Source organism: Equus quagga, chromosome 13 (genome assembly GCF_021613505.1).
Source record: "Equus quagga isolate Etosha38 chromosome 13, UCLA_HA_Equagga_1.0, whole genome shotgun sequence".
Lineage (NCBI taxonomy): Eukaryota > Metazoa > Chordata > Mammalia > Perissodactyla > Equidae > Equus > Equus quagga.
In genome coordinates this window covers 100,271,238-100,287,837 of record NC_060279.1, presented here as the reverse complement: position 1 = coordinate 100,287,837, position 16,600 = coordinate 100,271,238, and the positions used below count along the sequence as shown (strand labels likewise).

General features: G+C 37.5%; 1 protein-coding gene across 1 annotated transcript in view; it reads left to right on the top strand.

Moving 5' to 3' along the window:
• Window positions 1-16,600, top strand: part of LOC124250393 (zinc finger protein 184-like) — a 59,517-nt gene that overhangs the window by 11,025 nt on the left and 31,892 nt on the right. The window contains exons 4-5 of the mRNA XM_046682190.1: window positions 181-273; window positions 9,759-11,107. Of these exons, the coding sequence (XP_046538146.1) occupies window positions 181-273; window positions 9,759-11,107 (1,442 nt within the window). The remainder of the gene's footprint in view (window positions 1-180; window positions 274-9,758; window positions 11,108-16,600) is intronic.

Here is a 16,600-nt window from a genome sequence, read left to right as displayed (position 1 = left end):
ATTTATTCTGTAACCTTAATGTGAATGTTTTTTAACCATCTTTCCGTTTTGTGTTCTAAAGGTTTTATCAATTACCATTTGACCTATAGTTTATTAAAAGTTTAACCAACACTGAATCAAAGTGCTTTTGAATTTATTTTTTATTTCCTTATCACCTTACATTTCCTTTTTTCTAACCAGGTTGCTTCATTTCTAAACCAGATGTAATTTCTTTATTGGAGCAAGGAAAAGAGCCCTGGAAAGTTGTGAGGAAAGGAAAAAGACGATATCCAGGTGAGTGAGGGCCAATTGGGCAGGGGGAAGCCATCACCAGAGGTGCCCGGAGTCCAGCTCCAGCAGAGTCCAGGTTTCCTGAGGGATGGACGGTGTTGGCGAATGAGAGGCAGTGAGACTGGAAGTGAGGTTTCCAAGTCTGATTTATTCAAAGCATTCAAGCACTTATATAGGGTCCAGATCACGCATTTATGATTTCATGGAATTATCCCAGTACATAATTTTGGCAAACAAAATGGGTACATAAGCATATCTTGTTATAATATTACACAGTATGTGTATGAGAAGCAAGCAACCCTTGTTAATTATAGGTATTGACCTTTTCTATATATCTACTAGGCGTCTAGATGTCTAAGACTGATTGCAAAACGGGGTGTAACGTCTAGATTCAGTTCCCTATGGGTCGAATGGCCCTAAGCCTCTATCTTTATTCCTGTAATAACGAAAGCAGAAGTATCACACAGTATAAGGGGACCAAGTACACATAGGCCCCCAGCTCTGTCTGATCGAAAGCCACGCAGGCACAGTGCTTGGGGTTTCTCTTTTACCATTAACTATTTTATAGGGTTCCCAATCCTCATCATAATCCCAGTTCCTCTGTGTCAATATATTATGATATTTTTCTGCAACTTTATCAGGATCATGAGTTGTTTTAGGAGAGTGTACCTTTTGCATATCTTTGCTCCTGGGTGGGTGCCACCATTTACCTCCTGTCCTAACAGGCCTAGGATAATATCTACCTCCTAGAAGGACCTGAGGAGGGAATGTTCTCCTTTGAGGCTGATTATTAGAAGCCTTCCTCCTTGAGGGCTGTCCAAGCTCCTTTTCCGCCTTTCCAGGAGCGGGTCAGAAGGTTTTTTCCCTTCGGGCTGCTGTTCCCCTCAACCTTCCCTAGAAGGCCAGGTTACATCAGCTCCTTTCCCTTGCTTGGAGAGATCTTCCCCACATATCCCCATGTACAGAAAAAGAACAGCAAGAGCAATATTGCTAAGATTAGTAGCATGAGTAGGATCAGGAGCGGCCGACCGCCATCTTCTGAGGGTCCGCCCTGCGTTCCCTCATCTCTCTCCCAGACCGTTGTCCTTGGATAGAGGCTTAGCTGACTGGTGGGCGGCTCCCGGCACAGAGGAAACCATGCGACTGATTATTCATGAGTCGCACCCTTGTCATGTTGTTTAGAAAGCCCTCTATGAAGGTCCATGGTTTAAGGAGAAAAGGTCTGAGACCTGGGGAGCAATTAAGGTCTTAGCTGGCGATGCTAACAGAACTACTTTATCTCATTTACCACTCTTCTTTTTTGTTGTTGTTCTCTCTGCTTTTCTCTCCCTTTGAAGGGGGCATGGGGTGGAGAGGTTCTCCCTTTGTTCCTTCCTGACAGCCATTCTATCTATATTTTGATTCAGTTGCTTTCTTCTTTTGCATTTATAGATCAAACAGATAGACTGACCTCTGAGCTGGGCACTGTGCTAGACACTATTGATAGAGTGGTAAACAAAACTAAGAGAGTCCTGGTCCCCATGGAATTTACCTTGTAATAAGAGAAACATAGTAACTGTAGATCAATGGAAAATAGAATGTCAGGTAATAAGAGAGTGCTCTGAAGAAAAGTAAGCAGAGGAAGGGAATAGAGAATGGGGTGGGATGGGAATGCTGTTTCAGTTATGGTCAGAGAAATCTTTTTTTAACTTCCTCATAAATTTTTAAATGGGAAATAAAAGACTACAAAAAATATACTTGACGTAATAATATGTTTTATCAACAACTAAAGTTTCATATGACTTACTCTAGAAGATAGATCCTTAGATCCTTGGATTCTTATTTGCTTTTTTCCATGTGTGTATGTATGTATTGAATTGTGAGAACCTGTAGGGAGAATGATCCCTTGGTTTAGCTTCTGCCCCTCTGCTATTTTCATCTGTCTTTGAACCTCTTGTTGAAAAAAGATCCTTGAAATTCTTTACATAGAGACGTACATTATCATTTTGTATTTTACTCTTTGTATATTCAGGTCTGGCTGAGGAGACTCATTTTAGGCTAGAAGTTCTTATTTTGTAACAATAAGCTATTTTAGTGCCCCCACTGTTTATAATGTTCTATCTCCTGACTCATTTTCTACCAAAGGAAAGAAAAACATGCCCTTCTTCTCTTAACTTATTTTCTTATTTACATTTAGGTAATTAAATGACATTTACAACTAAATGCCATTAATAATAAAAAACACAATGAAATGCAGAGGTTCCAAGTGAATAAGATAATATCAGTTTAGTCAGTAAACATTTGGCCATAATAATTGTTGACTCAAAGTTAGACATCTTTTTTTAATTTTATTTTATTATTTTTTTTGAGGAACATTAGCCCTGAGCTAACATCTGCCACCAATCCTCCTCTTTTTGCTGAGGAAGACTGGCCCTGAGCTAACATCCGTGCCCATCTTCCTCTACTTTATATGTCGGATGCCTGCCACAGCGTGGCTTGATAAGTGGTGCTAGGTCTGCACCCGGGATCCAAACTGGCGAACCCCGGGCCACTGAAGCAGAACGTGCGAACTTAACCACTGCGCCACAGGGCTGGCCCCAAAGTTAGACATCTTAAACAAGATCATTCATTAGTCTTTTTTCTTTTCTTCCTTTGTTTCTTTCTTCCTTTAAGTAAATTTTACTGAAGTATAACATGCATACAGAGAAGTAGACCAATGAGGGAAGACTTTCGAGGAGGTGATATTTAAGGAGAGACATGAAGGGCTCAAGCCATGTAACTCTCTAGGGGAAGAGCAATCTGAGCAGATAGAAAACGTGATTGGAATGACTTAATGAGCAGATAGAAAAAAGCTACCTTTGCATATTTGAGGAATAACTAGGAGACCATTATGGCTAGAACAGGGAAGGGGAGGGGAAAGTAACAAGAGATGAGATCAGAGTCAGGCAAGGCCCCGATAATATAATCATTAAGACAAGTTGGAAGCTGTAGTCTGCTCTGTGTTCTAAAATGATCCCTCTGGTTGAGCACAAAAGCAGGAAGGACTGATACGGAGGCAATTTCAGCCGTTCAGACTAGAAATAACAGTGGTTTGGATAAGAAAGGCAAGGGTAGGAGATGGTAAGAAGCTGTTAGACTTGTGATATGTATGAAGGTAGTGCCAAAAAGAACATGCTGATGGAAGTATAAGTGGAGTAAGTGGGAAAGAGTGATATCAGAGGAGGAGATAAGGATCTTAGCTTGAATAGCTGGGTGAATGGAAGCACAGTTTACTGAGGGGGGAAAGATAAGAGCAGGTTGGAAAGTAGACATTAAGAGTTTCTGTTTTGAATATTTTAAGTTTGAGATGTCTGTTATTCTTCCAGTTTGAGATGTTGAGAAGGCAGCTGAATATGTACCCCTGGAGTCAGGGAGAGATTATGGCCTGATGTCCACCTGGGTGTCTTTACTTGAAGTTTAAATCCATGGGTCTGAATGTGATCATCTAAGGAAGGCATGCAGATAGAAGAAAGCAGATAGGAGAAGTGGCCTGAGGATCGATTTTTGGGGCACTCCTCCATTTAGACCTTTGAAAGAGGGCGCAGCAAAGGAGGTGGAGAAGGAGCAGCCACTGATATAAAATAGAAACAAAAGAAAGTGTTTCAAATGGGAAGAATAGAGAACGAGGACTGAGAATTGACCACAGGCTCTGGCAAGATGGTGACCTTGTCACGAGTGATTTTAGTAGAGTCAGGGTGAAAACATAGTTGGAACGACTTAATGAGAAAAGGGTAGATGAGACGGTGATGAGAATGAGTGTAAGACAACTCTTTGGAGGAATTATATATGGAGGGAAGCTGGGAAGTAGAGTTCATAGTTACCCTGGGGATATGGGTTATAAGCAGTGTATTTCATGATATGAAATATTAGAGCATGTTTGTGTGCTCATGGGAATGATTCTATAGGTGGGGGAAATTGATGCAATAGAGAGAGAGCATAAATGTGGGAGCAGTGCCTTTGAGGTGGGGATGGAGGAAGAGGATAGGATCCAGGGAACAAGAGGGAGTAAAAGGGAAAGCAGTGTAGTTATGAATGCACGTAGGTTGGTCAGCATGGTGGAGAGGATAGCATATTCTTCTATTGTTGCTATTTTCTCAGTGAAATAAGAAAGATGATCATGAATAGACTGTGAAGATTGTTCAATATTAGCATTCAGTATGGGCTTGTCAGGATGTGATTAAAATTGGTTCTCAGAAGTACAGTTCCTTGGATGTCAGATTTTATTATTTTCAGATCTTTATACACTGTCCCCAGTGTTGAAATGCAAATAGGACTTCCTTGGAACCAAATCTTCTGTATCCCAGACCTTGTATCAACAAAGCAAGGTGGTTAAAAATAAAATGCCCAAACATACTAATAAGTCTAGGTGATTTGTGTGACATTTTCCGTTCAGTTAAAGCTGGTTCTCTGTAAAAGGGGAATTACATTTATGTTTTTATGTTTACATATTTTTAGCTGATTAAAGAAAGAGCGTATGTTTTTCTGTATTCTCATCAGCAGTCTTTAATAGACTAAAATCCTTTGGTATTTGTTCTATTAATTCGTAAAAATGGGTGTAGAGGAGGAAGACATTTCCTCTGCTCAGTCTAGGTCCTTCTGGCCGGACTAGGAATTAAATTGACATGAGACAGAATAACAGGAGAAAATTGAACAAAGCTTTATAACATGTATACATGGGAGAGACTCAGGCAAACTGAGCAACTCACCAAAATAGCGGAGGCTGTCGTCTTAAATACACTCCTCAGCTCAAGGCAAAGGAGGATGTTGGGAGTTATGGGAGATCACCAGAAAAGCACGGTAAACAAGAGTAAGGTCATTATGCAGGTTTAAGTCCTTGCCTCTGCATTGGTAAGAGTTTCTAGAGATCAGGTCATCCCCCTTCTTCCTGGTGCAGGGAGGGAAACACCTTTACAGATGGAGATTTCCTTTACAAAAGTAAATGTCTCTTAACAAAGGGTAACTTCTACTTTTCAGAGTTTCTCTCATGTCTGCAGTTTTTAAAAGTAACCAGTCCAAAATAATCCTCATGCCAAATAGACGGATCTTGGGGTGGCCAATTCCAGTCCCCCACATGGGTTAGATATTTTATGTATATACCATAAAAGTATTATTTTAACTCTCAAAATTAAAATGTATGTCTGTTTGCCAACACTTCTGATATGTGTCCAAGCCTTTCTTTCTATTGTGTCTCACTTTTAATGATGTGGGCCCGGCGAGCTGAGGAGTTGCAAGATTTCCTGGACTCTCAAGGTCTGGTAGTAGTGCTCCTTTATTCAGAGAATACCATGGGGACAGGACCCATGGTCAGTGAAGAGCCGTGGCCTGAGGACAGGACCCAGGGGCAGTGAAGAGCTGCAGCGGGGGTGATGAGGATCAAGGCTGCCCCAGGGAGAGAAGCCCAAGATGACCTGCCCTACATACCGATCTGTAGCATCCTCCTGGAACCATAGGACGACCTGACCTGATCTGATCTGATTCTTATCTAAAGTTGTAGGACCACCTGATAACCAGACCCCACGTACACTGATACCATTTTAATGACTTTTTTACATAATCTTTCCTTTGTCTTGTAAAGATATAACTCACATACCTATGCCTTAAATTTAGCCCTACCCTCAACCCATGTTTGCAGCTCTTCACTGCCCATGGGTCCTGTCCCCATGCTACTCCATGCTATTCTCTGAATAAAAGAGCACTACTGCCAGGCCTTCAGAGTCCAAGAAATCTTTCTTTCAACTTCTTGGCTCACTGAGCGCCCATCATGGGGACCATATGCCTGGCCACGTTGAACACGGTATTTACTCTGTTCTTAGCTATTGTCTCCATACCTGCTCAATTTCTCTTCATGAACACCCCTGGTAGGCCACTTTCACTTTATGCAGAGTTCCCCTTTTTGTGATTCGGTGTATGATTTCTGTAGAAAATCTAATGCCAAATGCTTCATGAGTGTTTTAGAGTTTTCCTCATACATATTATATATATATATATATATATATTTTTTTTTTTAAGATTTTTTGAATTTTTCCCTTTGTTTCCCAAAGACCCCCGTACATAGTTGTATATTTTTAGTTGTGGGTCCCTCCAGCTGTGGCATGTGGGATGCCGCCTCACCATGGCCCGATGAGTGGTGCCATGTCCATGCCCAGGATCCAAACCAGCGAAACGCCAGGCCACCAAAGTGGAGCACGCAGACCCAACCACTCAGCCATGGGGCCGGCCCCTACACATTTATTTTAAGTTTGCTCTTTTTGTTACTATCTAGACTGGTATCTTTTTTGTCCATCATATTTTATTGTTAAAGGTATATATATATAAAGGCTATTAGTCTTTGTATTTTGAATTTATATCGTGTTGCCTTACTTAGTTCTGTTACCATTTATATTATTTAAACCTCTTCAGTTTTTCATTTATGCACTGATATCATCTGGAAATAGTTTTACCTCCTTCTTTTAAATTATTCTACCTCTGATTTTTTTCTATTTAAGTGTGTTGACTAATAACTCCAAAGCTGCCTTTTTATGTTAAGATTATATAGTTTATCATTTTAGGGAAGGAATCATTCCTGTTTTATGGAGCTGTTTTTTTAAAATCAATAATGGTTCTTTTTTTATTTGTCTTTTCAGCATCTTTGGAGTTGATCATGTGATTTTTCCCCTTCCTCTGCTCTATTAATATGTTAAATTATCTTAATAGATTTTCCCACATTGGACCACTCTAACATTCTTCAAATAAACAACACTGAGTCTTTTTTTTTTTTTTTAAAGATTTCATTTTTTTCCTTTTTCTCCCCAAAGCCCCCCGGGACCTAGTTGTATTTTCTTTGTTGTGGGTCCTTCTAGTTGTGGCATGTGGGATGCCGCCTCAGCGTGGTGTGATGAGCAGTGCCATGTCCGCACCCAGGATTTGAACCAACGAAACACTGGGCCGCCTGCAGCGGAGCGTGCGAACTTAACCACTCAGCCACGGGGCCAGCCCCTACACTGAGTCTTTTAGTGTGCTATTTTGTTAGATGTTTAGAGTTTGTACATCAATTTTCAGGAAACTAGTATGTAGTTTTCTTTTTATGAACAATCTTTAGCATGATATTACTTCATGAAAATAGTTTGGAAGTCCTTTTTCTTAGTTCTCAGTCTAAATAGAATTTGGATGGCCTGTTCTTTAAAATTTTAGTAACCTTTTTAGAGCTTTTATCCTGGGAGAAAGAGGTGGTAAATCTGACCACATTCTCTATTTGCTCTGTGGAAATTAATCTATTTAAACAGTATATCTCTTCTGTCATCAGTTTTGATAAATTATGTTTTCCTAGAAAATTATTCATTTTAGCTATGTTTTAAAATTTATTGGCAAAGTAATCTTTATTTCAGCTATCTTTCTGTATTCATGATTATTTTCACCTTGCCATTTCTTATTTTTATGTCTGTGCTTTCTTGGCCGTTTTCATTATATTTACTAGTTGTTTATCTTACTGGTTTTTTTTTAAAAGAATCTGTTTTTGCTTTATGAATTAGTTTTTTTTTCTGTTTTCTAACAAACCAAAGCTTTTATAACAGTTAATTTCTTCCCTCTTCTTCAGTTTACTTTGTTCTTTTTTTCTAATTTTTTGAGCGAGATTTTTAATTAATTTTTTCTTTCATTTTTATTCTATAAGTATTTAAGTTTTTGAATTTTCTTCTAAGCACTATGGTTATATTTTATAGATACTAAATTAATGTAGGGTTTTAAATTTTTCTTACCATTGTTTTCTAAAAAACAAAAATACTATTTTGGATCTTATTTCCCTGTTGATCTAAGAGGTATTTTATATAGATTCCTAAAATTTCAAGTGGATTTACTTGTTTTTTACTTTGTTATTAATTTCTAGTTTTAGTAGAAAATGTCTATATGATTTTAACTTTTTTATACAGACCATATTATAATAATTGAAAACATCATCCTTTTTTTCTCTTAGACACAACTCATCAGCACATAAATTTTCCTCTGGCTATTTCTCCTACTGGCTTACCATCCTCTGGTCTATATGACCTTTGTTAGCAAAGTTCTTCACACTCAAATGACTGCAAGTCCCTTTGTCCCTATTAGTGAGTTCTTTACATTTCACACCTTTTTTTTTTTTTAAACTAAGGATTTCATAAGAACTTCAGTAAGGTATAAAGGAGTTTCCCTATCTAAAAGTCACTGGTACACATTTCTAGGAAACGTAGGAATGGCCTTGCTCCTGAGAGAGTGGAAGGGAGAAGACCTGAGCAAGGGGATGAAGGAACAAAACCAGCTGAGCATTCATAAAGTGGATGAGTAATAGAATAGGTTGAAAGGGAGATTAAATAAGTAGAACTCCTCAGTACCTTGTTGTGATGTGGAGACAAATAAAAAGTAACCCATAGCTATTTGAAGGAGGGAATGGGCAGTGCAGAGAACACTGCATAGATAAGTGTGTAAGCAATGGAAGGTTATATAGTAATAGACAACCACCCTTTTCTGTTTATGTATTTAGCTGGGCTAACTTAGATGAATAAAGGCAGTATTTAATCATTGTAGTAAGGTGTGAGAGATTAGAGGCAGAGAAATATATTCAGAATAAGTATATAACTATGGGAATTAAAGGAGTGGAACGTATTGTGTGCTATGGATTTATTGTTTAATAGAAAGTAAAGTAGAGATTGTTTCTGCCCTTGAAGAGGTTTAGGGGTAAGAAAATAAGCAGAATAGCAATTTGAAAAATTAATAAATATATAATTTTCACATAAGTGTATGTTGATGATACATAATAACAACACAATAAATAACAACACAGATTTAGATACTGTCAGTAGAGTCAGCCTTAAAGGAAGTGACTTTAACCTCAGGATGAGAAGGAGCCAACCATGCAAGGAGCTCAGTGAGAAGATCTGTGGGAGCTAGAGCAGACTGTGAAAAGTCCTAAGAGGTGGAAGTAAGTTGGGATGTGTTCTCAGATCCGAAAAGAGGTCTCCAGGTAGCAGTAAAGAGGACAGTGGTTTGAGACGTGTTATAGGTAAGCAGAGGCCTTTTAACCACAGGCAGTTTGATTTTATTCTAAGAATAAAGAGAAATTGTTGAAAAAAGTTAAGCATGAATTCTCCACTTTTTATCTCCATCAGAATTGTGTGGAGAATATTAAATATAGGAGTGCCCAGGACTTTAGAATCTGATCCAAATGATTTTGGTGATATTTAAACCTCAGTATTTGTAACAAGCTCCCTGGTGATTCTGATCCACATCTCAATTTGAGAACCACTGACATAAAGTGTTTACTTAATCACCAATCTCACTTTCTTACATGAACTTTCATTTTCCCTAGTGTTCCCTTATGTTTGTTTTTTTGTTTTCAAATTGTATAACAATACTTTTAGAATTTCATTGGGCGTTACTTTGGTTATCTTTTATTTTTACTGTAGAAATTTTGTTTCTTTTAGAAAAAGGAACTACATGTTAGCTTTCTTATTTTCTTTCAGATTTGGAGACCCGGTATGAGAGCAAGAAGTTATCTTCAGAAAATGACATTTATGAAATAAACTTATCCCAGTGGAAGATAATGGAAAGAATTAAAAGCCATGGCCTTAAGGACCTTATTTTAAAAAATGATTGGGAGTCCAAAAGAAAATTTGAACGACAAGGATATGTCAGTCAGATGAAAATTCCATCTCAAAAAGTGTCCTCTTACCAGAAACGCACATCTCTTACTCCACATCAGAGAATTCATTTTGTTGAGAAACCCTATGAATGTAAGGAATGTGGGAAGGCATTTAGAGTACGCCAACAACTTACTTTTCATCACAGAATTCATACTGGTGAGAAACCCTATGAATGTAAGGAATGTGGGATGGCCTTCAGACAAACTGCACACCTTACTCGACATCAGAGACTTCATTCTGGTGAAAAACTATATGAATGTAAGGAATGTAGAGAATCATTCATATGTGGCCCAGACCTCAGAGTACATCAGAAAATTCATATTGGTGAGAAGCCCTATGAATGTAAAGAATGTGGGAAGGCCTTCAGAGTGCGTGGACAGCTTACTCTCCATCAGAGGATTCATACTGGTGAGAAACCCTATGTATGTACAGAATGTGGAAAGGCCTTTAGACAGTATGCACACCTTACTCGACATCAGAAGCTTAATATTGCTGACAAACTCTATGAATGTAAAGAATGTGGGAAGGCCTTTTTGTGTGGCTCTGGCCTTAGAGTACATCACAAGCTTCATACTGGTGAGAAACCCTATGAATGTAAGGAATGTGGGAAGGCCTTTAGAGTTCGGCAACAGCTAACACTCCACCAGAGAATTCATACTGGTGAGAAACCCTATGAATGTAAGGAATGTGGAAAGACCTTTAGTCGTGGTTATCATCTTATTCTTCATCACAGAATTCATACTGGTGAGAAACCTTATGAATGTAAGGAATGCTGGAAGGCCTTTAGTCGTTACTCACAACTTATTTCACATCAGAGTATTCATATTGGTGTTAAACCCTATGACTGTAAGGAATGCGGGAAGGCCTTTAGACTACTCTCCCAACTTACACAACATCAGAGTATTCATATCGGTGAGAAACCCTATAAATGTAAGGAATGCGGGAAAGCCTTTAGATTGCGCCAAAAACTTACTCTACATCAGAGCATTCATACTGGTGAAAAACCCTTTGAATGTAAAGAATGTAGGAAGGCCTTTAGACTTAATTCATCCCTTATTCAACATCTGAGAATTCATTCTGGTGAGAAACCCTATGAATGTAAGGAATGTAAGAAGGCCTTTAGACAACATTCACACCTTACCCATCATCTGAAAATTCATAATGTTAAAATATAAGAAAATCCTTTTGTTCTGTGTTGTAGAACACTCTGTGAATATAGTAATTAATCCCTTTTGCTTCATACATGTAATTGACTTGGCATAAGACATTTTATATCTTAAAAGAATATGTTAATTTAATGTCTTCCACCATCACTCAAACCTGATAAACCATCACTCAAACCTGGTAAACTTCACATTCATTCTAAAAACTAATCCTATTAATATAATGAATGTGGGAAAGACACATCATCATCTCTATCCCATCACTTTCCTGCTTGTGTTATATTGAAGAAGATGCTTCTCTGCTCTGTGCTGTAATTTATTCATTTATAAAATGGTGCTATAATACTGTGGCAGAGTAAAAATTGCTGCACATTCATTGAGACTCCTCCCATTAAGAGGTGGCATCCACATCCTTTCCCCTTGAATCCGGGCAGACTGACTTGACCAGTAGAATATAGTAGAAGTACTGCCGTGCCGGTTTTTAGACCCAGGTTTTACTGATAGATTTTACTTCATCTCCTGGAATACTCTCTCAAGTTCAGACCTTGAACTTTATGTTAAAAAGTCTGGCAACTCTGCTGAAGAGACCACATGGAGAGGCCCTGAGACTACATGGAGAGGGAGAGGCACTCTGCTGAGCTCAGTCTTCCAGACATGCCCACCAATACACCAGACATTTGAGTGAAATAGTTTCACTGGCCACCAGCTGGATGCCACTGAGTGACCTCAGTTGACACCACATAGAACAGAAGAATCGACTAACTGAGCCGCTGCCTAAATTCCTGACCTACAAAATCATGAGATATAATATAATGGTTCTTGTTTTAAGCCACTAAATTTTGTTTTATTATATCATCATTAAAATTACTGTTTTGAAAATTCGTATTAAAGACGATGGGCACAATGAATATAGAAATGCCCTCCACCAATGCTTATCCTTATTGAATTTCAGTAACTTATTCTTGTTAAAATAATGAAAGAGAGAAATTCTTTCTCAAATTGTTCATAAAAAAGTAGGTATTCTACAATCTGCATTCTCTGACCCCAGTCTAAATTTAATTTAAAAGTAACAAAAAGAAACTATTTGGAAATTTAAAATCACCTGTATTATAATTCCTGCAATAATTTTTTTTAAATCCATTGTAGCCTTTTTTTATACTCAAATTGTCCTATCTTGGCCACTGGGAATTTCCTCAAGTTGGTTCCTGTGTCTTTTTGTCATGACTGCTGTAGCATTTGATAGCTTCTTATTTTTCTGACCAAATGCATTAGTCAGCTCTGGAGCATATTTGGGCATTTATTGATCAATAAAGGGGGAAAATGGAGCATTTATCTTGCTTTTCCTTTATGAACTATATTTCAAGACAACCAAAAGTTGGTGAAGGACAGTTCTTTATTATTAGAGAATTCTAGCTAATAAAGGTCAAAGGAATGATAGCATTTGAAAAATCACGTTTTAAATTTATTAAATAATGAATCTTGGTGGTGATATCAATGGATGTGAAGACCCTTGGGTGAAAGATTGATAGGAAGGTTTTAATAGATGGAGCAGAATGAACCCTAATCTATATTTATAAACATCTTAAAATTGGATCAGCCAGGCTGTGTGCTTCTTGATATGATGCCAAAGATGTACACAGCACCACCTGTGAAGTATTCTTGCCCAAAATATTGATCCAGAAGTATAATTTAATCTCTAAATCTAATTAGTAGTTTACAGGAAACTTGGGGATTAAAGAAATTAATGACACAAAGAAGCAACCAACCAAATCCAGAATGTGGGAAATTCCACATAATAAATGATCTAGTTTTCTAACCAATATATGTCAAGACAAAATAAAAAGATAATCTTGCAAATTAAAAGGCACTTAAGACGTATCAATTAAATACAATATATGGAATGTACTGGGATCCTTGCATTAAAATGTAGTGAGATTTTATTTTAATCACATATGGTTACACACGTAGACACACGAATGGTTGTCATAAAGGAAGACATTTATCCTCAGAGATCACTAGAAATAGGAGGCACCGCATGCCACACAGGTCCACATGGGGAAGCACCTAGTTTTTTGGGGAGGCAGAAGAGGGGAGAAGACAGAGCATCGTTCAGAGCCTTTACTGGAGTTTTCCTATGAAGGAATGGGCCACACTGGGAGGTACACTAAGTGAGTTTAGGATTGGATAGTTTGAATAATTTTGGTGGGCTTTGAGCCATAGGGATAGGCCCTAGTTGTCCGGTACCTGGGGTGATTTAGGGCAGGAGGAATATTGGCTTGGTATATGAGTTTGATAAAGGAGATGGTCAGGGGAGGCGGGTATCATTTGCCATCTCTAGGAATTTGCTAGCCCTCGGAGGGGTAATCTTTCCAGGATCAAGTCATCAAACGCCAGACCATCAAGAATACAGAAAATAAGAAAATACAGTCAATGCAATCCTGATTTGGACAAATACATGAAAAAAATTTAGACTATTGTGAAAATGTAAACCTAGAGTGAGTTAAATTATGTGAAGCAATTATTGTTCATTTGATTAGGCACAATGCTGGCATGGGCGTGGGAGTGTGTATGTGTGTGTAAGTCCTTATACTGAAGTATTCAAGGGTGAAATTATGGCGTGTCTATGATTTGCTTTGTAATACTTCAGAAAAACAAAGGGTGGGGGTGATAGATGAAAAAAGATTGGCAAAATGTTGCTAAGTGTTGAAGGTTGATGATGAGTACACAGGGTTCATTGTGTTATTCTTACTACCTTTGCGTATATTTTAAAATTTCCATAGTAAAGTTTTTTTAAGTAGAAAATAAAATAGGAAATTTTAGATTACTTAGTGATAAATGATAAAGTGATGCCTACAAATAAAAATTTGTAGGAAATCACCAAAGCTCTACTTGGTAGAAAATTAATCACCTTAATGCATTTAGAAAACCTAGATTGAGGAACTAGTGTTTCTCTTGTTTACCACTCAGTCCCCACACCTACAGTGCCTGTCACATAACAGGCAATTGATAAATGTGTTGAAAAAAGTAAGCATTAAGTTGAGCTAGAAAAAAAACTAAGTATAAGGAAGTAATTCATACGCTAAAAGTAGAAATTAATGGAATAGTTAATAAAACAGTAGACTTTATCCAAAGATGTTCTCTTTGAAAAGACCATGAATATAGAATTGGCAGTTATTATTGAGGAAAAAAGAGATGCCTCAGTTACAGCTGTATGTAGGGGAAAGGTGAAATCGCTACATATATTAAGGAGATTAAACATTTTTTTAAGTTATATGTGTATTACTATATACATATATTTCAATATGTATAAAAATAATGAATTATCTAGAGAAACCTAAATGATCAAAATTGACTCAAGATACTACAGAGGGGCTGACCCCAGGGCCAAGTGCTCAACTTCACCCACTCCGTTTTGGTGGCCCAGGGTTTCCCCCATTGGGTTCCTGGGCGCGGACATGACACCGCCCATCAAGCCATGCTGAGGCGGCGTCCCACATAGCACAACCAGAAGGACCTACCACTAGAATATACAACTATGTACTGGGGGTCTTTGGGGAGAAGAAGAAGAAAAAGAGATTGGCAACAGATGTTAGCTCAGATAACAATCTCTAAAAAAAAAAACAACATACTATAGAAAACCTGAATAGATCTATAAACAAAGGAAAAATGTAAATGTAGTTATGATCTTGATTTTTAAAAACTAGAATCAATAGTTTTGCTGGCAATAAAAAGCTTTAAAGAGGAGATAACCTTTAACAAATTTTTGCCAGATCATTCTATAAGGCAATATCCCAATAATAAAATTAGATGAGGATAGCCCCTAAAAAGGAAAATCTGGACCAGTATTACTTAAGATACATGCAAACACTCCAAAAAAAGTTCTATAAATTGAACTCAGTCTATTAAAACAATTATAAAATGTAAAATGATCTGCCAGGAATATCTGGGGGCCTGACCCGTTGTGGTTTAATTAGGTATTCAGATTTTAAGTATTCTTTTTCTTTTCTTTTCTTTTCTTTTTTTGAGGAAGATTAGCCCTGAGCTAACTACTGCCAGTCCCCCTCTTTTTTTTGCTAAGGAAGCCTGGCCCTGAGCTAACATCTGTGCCCATCTTCCTCTACTTTATATGTGGGACGCCACGACTGGCACCTAACTCCAAATTTCTGAAACTATGTTCCACAAAACAATAGTACTTAATGGTACTTGAAGAAAATGATTTTCTGGTCAAACAAGCATGGGAGCTCTGTATACTGTATTTCTTGGGAAAAAAATTATTCACATTAAGTGCCTATCAAAAGACGATCAAAAAAAAGATGTCCTTTTATCTAACCCGATGTCTCTCAGACTTCGCTCTAGAATTCCCATTCCCAATGCCTACTGCAGATGTGATTCCACTTTGGCAGTTTTGCTGTAACCAAAAGGAGTGGCTTCAAGGATGGAAATGTCTGCATTATGGCAGGTGTGTGGTTGTGTGGCAAGGAAAGCAACTCACGTCATGCTGTCCAACTGTTAGCTACTGGCTGTCTTTAAAATTTAAAATGGTGCTTTTCAATAGAATAGAAAACCCCAGCCCTATTCTTTATATAAATATACTATATGTATTTAGACCTTTTATTGGTCACTATTTAGATTATATACAATTTCTCACTGAAAAATATCTTATAGATATGTGTGTTTCTTGCTATACATAAGCAAGAGTCTCTCTGAAGTATTGATCGAAAAGTTGAATTGCTCAGTCATAGGTTATATTCACTTTCAACCTCACTAGATATTGCCATAAAAGTGGAGGACACCATTGTGCCAATTTACAACCCCTCCAACCAGTGAAATAGTATTTCATTGTATCTCCAATTCTGGTATGTGCTTTAATATTTTTCTGGTTATTAGTGAGTTGAGCGTCTTTCCACATCTGTTTATTGCTAAACACTGTAATTTGCCAATTCATGTCTTTTGCCCATATTCCTTTTTTTAAGAACGTTCATGTAAGAATTGTGCGATTCTTAAAAATAATTTTCTAGATAGTAATCCTTTACTTAGTATTGTAAATGATGGACTTACCTTCTCCCAGATTGTGGCTTATGTCTGTATTTATGGTGATATTGTCATATTAAAATTTTAAATATGGATACAATCATAGCTTTCATTATTACCCAATAATCTTTTTAATTTATTTTTTACTAGACCCTTGGTTTTCTAGGCAGTTAGTTATGTCAACTGCAAATAGATATAATTTTGTTTTTTTCTGAATATTTATAGTGATTATTAATTATTCTTATTGTAATAGAAAGAATTTCCAGAACAATTTAGGATTAGTGATGATAGCAGGCATCTAATTGTTTTCCCCACTTCAGTGGAAACCCTTGGTGCAATGTTTGCTCTCGGTTTGAGGTAAACAGACGTTGTGTGGCTCAGCTGTTTCCTTCAGTCTCTGTTTAACTTTTTTAATAGAAATGCCTGCTGAAATGCTATTTGGGCACATCGATATAATATTTTTCTTCT